Here is a 9,581-nt window from a genome sequence, read left to right as displayed (position 1 = left end):
GAAGAAAAGGTTCTTATCAGAAGGCTGGCTAAGAATAGAATAGCAAAGAATGATCACAAAGGCTCGGGCTGTGTGTCTGAGCCAGCTGACTGTGATTGGCCATTAATTAGAAACAACCACATGAGACCAATCCCAGATGCACCTGTTGCATTCCACAGCAGCAGATAATCATTGTTTACATTTTGTTCCTGAGGCCTCCCAGCTTCTCAGGAGGAAAAATCTTAAGGAAAGAATTTTTTGTAAAATATGTCTGCGACGCCATAGAGCCTCAAAAAGCTTTTTATGAGCTTTCAATCCTGTTGTGTCCATCCTGGAGCAGAGGGCAGCAGGAGCTCCAGGCCTGGGGACCTCTCATAGGTTTGGTGAGCAACTTCCTAACTGGAAAAATAACTATATGGGATTTTTTTTTCCATTTTCAGCTTCTCAGCCATCATCCTCAACAGTTCCCAAAACAGAAGACCAGCGTCCTCAGTTAGGTGGGTGTAATTTGCTTTGAATTCTGCCTGGATTTGTTGAATGTGATGAGAAGAGCACCCAAACTGCACAGTCTGGTTCAGACCACTCCAGCTAGAGACCACCAAAACCCCAGATGTGGGTGGGGTTTGCTCTGCAGCTGGATTTGGGATGAAATGTGCAATGTTTAAAGGCAGTGACAACCTTCCAGAATGAAAATGCTCTTAAAACATTCCATCTACAATTTGGGTACAAAGGTGGAAGGTGGAGATGTCAAAAGACCCGAGTGGTTGAGATGGCAGCAGCTGGAAAATGTACATGACCCAACACAACAGGAATATTAGAGGGATTCTTAATCTTGTTGGAAAACTGAGGAGAAAGCAGAAGTTTATGGGTTTGTAGAGTAGTGGTTTAGCAAAATGGGTTCCTTTTGTGTTTTTAGAGCCACAAATCCATGGGGTGGGACCTAATCCCTTATTGCAAATTCAGCTGGATTTTGGACAGGTAGCTGGGGAGCACTCCATAGGTCCTGAGTCAGTCATGGCTTTTGTTAACAGCAAAAGGTTAGAAGGAGGAAATAAAAGAGATTTAGAGGATATTCTTAGCTCAGAAGACTCTGAGCCAGGTTTTATCACATGGATTTTAGATCATTATTCTGGTTTTTGTTAGAGCTAAACAAGACTGTGCATGACTAGGTCTCATTAACTCATGCACAGACTGCCTGGGAAGCATTACACTGAATTTTGCTCAAACAGTGTTTTATCTAATCTGGCCTTCCAACCACGAGAATCCTCCTAGAAATATACCAATGATTTATGTAAGTCCTGAGGACCTTTTAATGGCTATGAGTGAGCTGCACAGATTATTTAAATGTGTAAGGAATGTAACCTGATTGTCTTTTTGGCTGTAAAAGCCACAGGGTCACTCAGTGCTTGCAGCTCCTCACTTTGGCTTTGGTCCTGCTGTCACAGCCCTCCTTTTTTCCCTGTTGGACTTCAGGACAAAGTAAGTTTTCATTTCCAGAGGGAAATACTGAGATGCTACAGGCCCTGTAAGGCTGACAGAGGCTCTTCTGAAAACACCAGCTGCAGGGTTAATCCATGGGATCCCTCACTGGAGTCTGGTGACAAAAGAGAATCACAGAATCTCTGAGGTTGGAAAAGACTTACAGAGATTTGAGTCCAACCTGTTCCCCATCCCCACCTTCTTCCCAGCCCAGAATGCTTCATAACAAAGTTTACATTCTGAATGTATGCATCTGGACATTATTACAGTGCAAAAAGCAAATGTCTGTCCTTGCACACCGAGTTTGAAAGGAAAACATGCAAATATGGCCATGCAGAGGGAGAAAATTGCTCAGGTGTCCCACCAGGCAGTGCACACTGCCCCTCACAAGGTTCACACATGGTACCTAAAATGTATGACAATGCTGTTGCATGATTTTAAATCTTTCTTTCACAATTTTGTAGATCCATATCAGATTCTTGGACCGACCAGCAGCCGACTCGCAAATCCAGGTGAGAAGGGATTTTTGTGATTTAGGAGGCTTTCCTTTCTTTCACTGCTGAGTGTCCCCACTTCAGCTGTAAGACCAGACCTGGAAGGGGAGGTCCGTGATTTTCCCACTCCTCAGGGGGAGCTGATGATACCCAGTGTGTTGCAGAATTTCTGAATTACACAAGGGTGGGACTGAGGAATTTAGAATCATTAAGGTTGGAAAGGGCCTCCAAAGAGTCCAACCTTTGAAGCTGGAGTTCACTTCAGTTTCCTGAACATCAGGATTTGGTTAAGGAGTGTGAGAGACCCCATCTGGTCTCCAGTTACCCCTCCAGAAGGGTACAAATCTCTTAACCGCTCCTCATCAGCTGTGTCCCAGATTCTGTTAATCCACAACACAGTATCATACTGACCTTGATAAACACAAAATTTTGGGATGAAATATATAGGAAGAAGACAAGTATAATCTATTTGCAAATAAGAACTGGATCAAACACTTCAAAAATGTTCTCCCACCTCAAGGAGGAAGTGGGGTGCATTGTGGAAAGGGATGTGTAGCGTAGAACACAATCACAGACTCACAGAATCACTCAGGTTGGAAAACACTTCAAGGATCATCGAGTGAAACCTTGGATTATCATGTTTTTGCTAAAGACAAGGGATCTCTGGGTGATTTAGTAGCTCTGCTTGGGAAATGTGCAGATTTTACTGCTCCAAGTCTGCAGGACATGCTGTGGCTGTGCAGCACCATGATCAACAGCACAGCCCACCACAGTGGAACTGTGTGCTCCACTTGTGTCCCTTGCCTGGACAGTCCCAGGGCACAACATTCCTCATTTCACACAGATCTCCTCAGCCCCCATGACAATGGCTCTTTTTGCAGCAATCTCGTGTCTTTTCAAGGCCTGAAATTGCCAAAAGGCTGATCAGTTTCCTTTCATTTCTCCCGACATCGAGCACAGTTCTAGATTAGCTGACTCTCTAAACAGTTTTGTGTGGCAGAGGAAAGTAATTAAGTAAGTGTTAAGAATAGGATTTTCCAAATGGCCTGAGGTGGTGGAGGTTTCCAGGCAACACTAGTCTTGACTGGAAGTGGGGGCCCACATCTCTTTAATTTGGTCATAAATCATGGCTTGCCAAATTTTATCAAGTGTCCATTTGGTTGATTTCATTACTGTGAATGACATTAACACGATCTGGATTGGGATTCTTTCTTAACATTTGGGTATGGAATTCCTCCGCGCCATCATTCCTGTGCTTTAACGTGTTTTCTGTGTTTATAAATCGGTGGAATTACTCTCTCATTAAAAGGAAATTGACAGCAACCATTTATTTTCATAGGACTATATATTACATTTGGAAGGCAAGTGTTTATGTTAGAACATATGTTGGATTGCTTATTCAAAAATTTGTGTTTTGTCCAGTGCTGAACTGTTTATTGACTTTCAAAGCCTAATCCTCTTGTTATGTTTTGTGTATTAAAACTTGCATGCCTTGCTCATACCATGGATTCTTTTGTTTGTTTGTTTATTTAATGCATGTTAATGGAACAGAAGAAATTCATTAAGGCCAGTTTGGATAAATACAATTTAAATGAGTATGGGTTTCAGTTGCACTGAAGTATAAACTGTTAATGGGTTTCAGATGCTGCTCTAGCTCGATATTGTAATTGCTACTATAAGCTTTCTAAAGAAAAGCTTGTTTATTATACCCACATAGCTGGTTTGGATAAGAAAAAAAGAAAGAAACCCAACCTATTCCTGGTCAGAGACGTAGTTCAGAGTTAGCACATCCAGGCTGGTTGGCAAATTCTGCTGACACCGTGCTTGTGAAACAGATTGCATCGCAAGCTGCTTCAGCTGCATTTTGCATCATTTCAGTGTTGCTTTGTTAAGAAATGCTAAGCTTCTAACACGACTGTCAGTGGCAAGGCCCTGTGAAATCTACTTTCACTTGTCTAAAATGGACAAATTTTGTTGCCCTACCTCACTTTCACAAAGTTCACAGCAGACTGTTTTCTTTTTGCAGTGGAATTGGCAGAGAGTGAGAAAAATACAACAGCAACGTTTTATGTCTTAACGTAAAATAATCATTTTAACTCATTGGAAGCAGAATGATGACACGGATGTATTTTATGGACCTTTTCACTGTTCTTGCAGTTGTTTTGCCCTCTGCTTGTATGCAGTGTAACAGCAAGCTAATAAGTTTCCGTTGTGCATTTCCCCAAATGCTGCAAAGGGATGATATGGTTTGGCACGGGCCCAGCTTGCTCTAAACTTCTCCATTTTGTGTGGGCTCATTCCATAGCAGGGAACATTGAGTTGCAACATAATGCTGTGAGAACAAGCCGAGTGTTACGCAAGTGAAAGCTGTTTGTGCTGAACTTTGGAGATTAGTTTCCTAAATGAGCCCTGTATTATTTCCCCATCAATTGTCTGCGCTGAATGACATTAGGTAACAATTAAGGCTCCATGGAATGGCATTCTGCCACTCACATGAGGGAAAACACGACACATTACAATTATCCCTGCTCTTTAGGGTTTCATGAGGCAGTCCTGGGAGAAGGGGGACAGTAATAGTTGCCTCCTCAAGCCAGGTCTCATAAGCTCTAGGAGGTCTATTACTCACCCAAGATAGCTTAGCTACCTTTGGAGGCATAAAATCAGCAGGATGGCTTCTGTTGCAGTGTTGGAAACAAAAAGGTTTAATAAAAGGCAAAATAACAAACAGGGAAAAATCGAGCCAGGTGCAAGAGGTTTTTGCTCCTGGTAAAACACCTCAAAAAAGCCATTAGTTTCTTTGTTCTCTTCTTTTTGTAGTAAATTGCTCAGGACTCTTTGGCTTCTGTCCAACTGGCTATCCTTAAGTTTGAGGTGAAGTCCTCCAGTTTAAGTTGGAGGTCCTGTGAGGTGTCTTTTTCACCTAATCAAGGAGAGAAACTTATGGGCTTCTTTCCTTTTTGAGGGGACAAAGGATAGTTTTGTCACTCCGTAGTTTTGTCACATTCCTATAGGGGACTGGCTAACAGAAAGAGTTAGGAGCCAACATCCCAACATTTCCTAATGGGGTCCTTGGGGATGAAGCAAAGTAGAAACTTGACCCAAGCATTCATTCTGATAAAAAAGAATTAGTAGCAAGTGTCATGAGAAATCAGTGGAATAAAGGTGTGTGAACCTATTGTGAAATTGCAGGCATATATATATATATTTTTAAGAAAAAGACAATATAAGATATATTTCCCTCTGGAAATAAAGAGGGAAATAAAAATCGATTATATATAATATATATATAATATATATTACATATATTATTATATACATTACTTATTATATATATTATATATAATAAAATATATAATAAATAGATATAATATAATATAATATAATATAATATAATATAATATAATATAATATAATATAATATATAATGTTATGTATAATATTATGTATAGTATAATATATTTTATAATATAATATTATATAAATAAATAGATATAATAGTATATATTATTTATATTTATATATAAATATATTTATATATATATATAAATATATATATTTAAGAAATATATTTTTATATATATATATAAAAATATATATATTTAAGAAAAAGATAAAAAGAGATCTAGAGTTCCCGGAGGTACACATGTCATTTTAGAAGAACAGTTCCCACATGCCTCCCGCTCTGTAATAAAGCTGTAAATATCAGCTTTACAACTTTGACAAAAGCTGCAAAGCTTTGTTTGTTTCCCCAGCTGGGGGCGAGCCCGTGCAGCGTTATTGACGTTCCCGCTGTGTTCCTCCCCGCAGGCAGCGGGCAGATCCAGCTGTGGCAGTTCCTGCTGGAGCTGCTCTCGGACAGCTCCAACTCCAACTGCATCACCTGGGAGGGCACCAACGGCGAGTTCAAGATGACGGACCCCGACGAGGTGGCGCGGCGCTGGGGCGAGCGCAAGAGCAAGCCCAACATGAACTACGACAAGCTCAGCCGCGCCCTGCGCTACTACTACGACAAGAACATCATGACCAAGGTGCACGGCAAGCGCTACGCCTACAAGTTCGACTTCCACGGCATCGCGCAGGCCCTGCAGCCTCACCCGCCGGAGTCGTCCATGTACAAGTACCCCTCGGAGCTGCCCTACATGAGCTCGTACCACGCGCACCCGCAGAAGATGAACTTTGTGGCTCCCCACCCCCCCGCCCTGCCCGTGACGTCCTCCAGCTTTTTTGCCGCCCCCAATCCCTACTGGAATTCGCCGACTGGAGGGATCTACCCCAACACCAGGCTGCCAGCTGCTCATATGCCTTCTCATCTTGGCACCTACTACTAGAGTGGGGTTGGGGGAGATAAACAGCAAGGCAAAGCGAAGGAGCTTCTCACCGGGGTTCGGTCCCTGAGGAGTCGCAATGAACTCTGTTGGAGTACTCGAATTAAAAGTGCCTAAAGAGACAAGTGAAGGTTTGGCTGGGAAAAAAAAAAAGCCCAAAACCACGTTAAAAATAGATGTCAAAAAGACTTTTTTTTTGTAGTAGGGATTTAAAGGAAATATCCAAGAAGTATTAAGATACTAAAATGTAATGTATATGGGCATCGACTCTGTGGACCAAACAACAATAGACTATTGTAGGTAGAAGCATGAAATGATAAGGAAAACCTACGGAAGCTGGTGGTCTTAAAAAGTTGATAAGCTTGTGTGTAAAGTTTGATATCGTGCTAGTGCAAAACTGGGACTATACTACAGCAATATAAGGATAAGTCTATAGTGACCTAACATACAGTATATGGATCATTACAAAAGAGAGGGAAAAGGGAAAAAAAAAAGGAAAAAAAAAAAGCCTATCTGTATTTAAAAAAATAGAAACATATCAGCAGAAGAGACTGGTTAGTGTGGAAGCTGATTTGGAATAGAACAGCAGTGTTATGGTTAAAGTCATCAGAGCGAATCAGCTACTCAAACTGTGAAGAAAACCCAAACTTTCAGATTCCTTGACAGTTTTACAGGAACCCTGAGCCAAACGTGGGAAATGAGAATGTGCTGGAGGGCAAGTGTATGATTGTAGATCAGAGGCCTGCACCTGGCAGAGGAAGCAGGAAGGAGAAGGAGGAGGATGAAGGTGGTGAGAAGGGGAGGAAAGAAACTTCTTGACCAGTAGAGACTGAAAAGACTGAAAACTTTGTAGTGTTGGGACTATGAAGAAACACTTGTTTGGACTTGTGAAACATATTGCTCAGTATTATACCATTCCCAGTATTTCAGGAGGAACAGACTTGATTCAGTAGTAATAAAAAGTGGGAAAAGGGAAAAAGCAGAAGGAGGAGGCGAGAAATCAGAATATGCATCTCTCTCTTTTTTTTTTTTATAGGAAAAAAATCCAAAATCAAAACTGGAATTGTGTCTGATATTTAAAAGTTACCAGTTGGAACCTCATCATTACTAAGGGAGTTTGTTTTCTATGGGTTAGAGCAAGAGACAACCCCTGAGTGCCAGAACCAGAAATCACCTGAGTATTTTTGTTAGGCGGGCGCCAGTTTTTCTTACCGAGTCGCGAACGCTGTGCGTTTGTCAGAATGAAGTATACAAGTTCAATGTTATTTTTTTTTTCCTTTTTATATAATTATTATATAACTTATGCATTTATACACTACGAGTTGATCTCGGCCAACCAAAGACACACACACACAAAAAACAAACAAAAAAAAAGGGACAATCCAAAAAAACCAAAACTATTGTGGCCTTGAATTTTAACTCTGTATGCTTAATGTTTACATTATGAACATATTAGTCCTTAGATTGCAGAATGTATGTAATAAAATAAGCTTGGCCTAGCATGGCAATTTCAGATTGACACTGTGGTTTGCATTTTTTGTGTGTGACACCCATGCCAGATCTGCTACTCACCAGGTTAAAACAGGCCGGGGTTTCTGGGCTGTGAAAATGTAGGAGCAAACAGCCCGAGTTTAAAGTGCACAGGTGCTGTGCATCTTCTTTTCCAGACAGTTCTGCTGAAACACTTCCAGCCCTTCTTCAACAGTGCCTTGCCATCCCTGTGCTGAGCTGCTCTGGCCCAGAGATTGCAAGCATCCCCAATTAATTCACCGACAGCTCCGCGCCCAAGGCTGGAAATGAAGCCTAAGGGAGGCCTCTAAGGAAGAGTATTCATGCCCAGAAATTGTCTTTTGTTGTCATGAAGTTATGCTGCAAAACCTCAGCCTGAGATGTATCTCCCTCCTGAATCGTGTGTTGAATTGCTTTGCCCCCTTGCCCTTAATACATTCTGTATCATTATTAGTAAATAAAGTGAATAATGAGTAATTTCCATTATTCCCCACTTTAGAATGGAGTGTATGGCAGCTTTGTTCATTTGTCACTGCAGCCCATCCTGGCTGTTACAAAGGGCAGGGGTTTTTATTTTTCTCTTCTGGCTTTAGAGGCTTCCCACTCTGTACCCTGGGCCCCAAAACTGCATCTGGTGCCTACTGGCATAAATCCATTCTTTCCCAACACCATCTGAGGAACTGGTCTGGAAAATCATCCCTGACATTTATGAGTGTCTCTCCACAGTATTTGCTGCAGGAATCCCAGACAGCTCAGCCCTCTGTATCCCTCCTTTTTGCTGTTCTTTTGTGTCCTTTTTCCCAGACAAAATGGGTGTGGTTTCAGGTTTTATAGATGTTCTGCATATCCATTTTTTTGGGGAGCAATGGGAGCCAACTCACCAGGATTCGTGTTAGGAGTGTCTTGGTGGCAGTTTATAAGCACAGGATTCTGTTACCAATGTGTGAGACCTGAGCAGGGAAATAAGCACTCTTAAGTCTGTATTTCTAAAAAAAAAAAAAAGAAAGAAAAATATGAACTATTGGAAAAGGTCAGTCACTGTTTTAGAAAGGTATGGAGTTAAGGCAGACACACCTACGTGTGACTACAAAGTTAATAATTTGCCTTTCAATGGAAATAAATCCAAAGATCCTCACTTTCTGCTTCATGTGTACTTCCAACCCGAAATGGTAAGTGTATTTTAAAACCAGCTTTTAATTAAACACTAAAAATCCAGATTTAAATTAGCTCTTTGTTGGGATGGGCAAGGACATGCCTGGATGCTCCAAAGCATCCCCAGTGCTCACGGGGCTGCCTGCAGGATTTCCAGATTTGGTGCCTGGCTGCTGTCCTGGGCAATGGGAGCAGCATCCTGGCATTGGGATCCAGATCCTGGGACGGGGATGGAGCCAGAGCAGATGGAGCCTCCTCGTGTGAAGAGCAAAATCCTTGAGCTGGGAAGTTCAGTGGTCACCCATTGTAGAAGCACACCTTCCTTCAGGACCTGCTCCCCGCCTTCCAGGAGCCTTGGAAAACACAGATTTGGCAAGAGGGCAGTGAAGGATGGAGAGACCCGCTACATCTGCTTTGGGATTATTTGTAGGGTCTCCCTGTGGCCATGGCAAGGGGTGAGCCCACAGCAGAGGAGCTCCATGTCCACACCATGAGAGACATTCAGTGAGGCTCACACAGACCCCAAAACCTTGGCTGGATCTTCTCTTTGCCATTTAGTACCTGGACAGCACAACCCTGATGTGCTCACATCTGCAGAAACTGGTAATATTAATAACTTCAGCCCTTTATTTAGATTTCTTTA

General features: G+C 41.9%; 1 protein-coding gene across 4 annotated transcripts in view; it reads left to right on the top strand.

The window, feature by feature from the left end:
* ERG (ETS transcription factor ERG) overlaps positions 1-7,796 on the top strand; it is a 147,501-nt gene extending 139,705 nt beyond the window's left edge. For all 4 annotated transcript variants that reach the window (XM_063180749.1, XM_063180724.1, XM_063180730.1 and 1 more), the window contains 3 exons: positions 420-476; positions 1,923-1,970; positions 5,760-7,796. In XM_063180749.1, coding sequence (XP_063036819.1) covers positions 420-476; positions 1,923-1,970; positions 5,760-6,280 — 626 coding nt within the window. In that variant the 3' untranslated portion in view covers positions 6,281-7,796. The remainder of the gene's footprint in view (positions 1-419; positions 477-1,922; positions 1,971-5,759) is intronic.
* Positions 7,797-9,581: the final 1,785 nt, after the last annotated feature.

Source organism: Melospiza melodia, chromosome 2 (assembly GCF_035770615.1).
Source record: "Melospiza melodia melodia isolate bMelMel2 chromosome 2, bMelMel2.pri, whole genome shotgun sequence".
Lineage (NCBI taxonomy): Eukaryota > Metazoa > Chordata > Aves > Passeriformes > Passerellidae > Melospiza > Melospiza melodia.
Note: the sequence above shows the minus strand (reverse complement) of the source record. Positions and strands in the feature narration are given on the sequence as shown.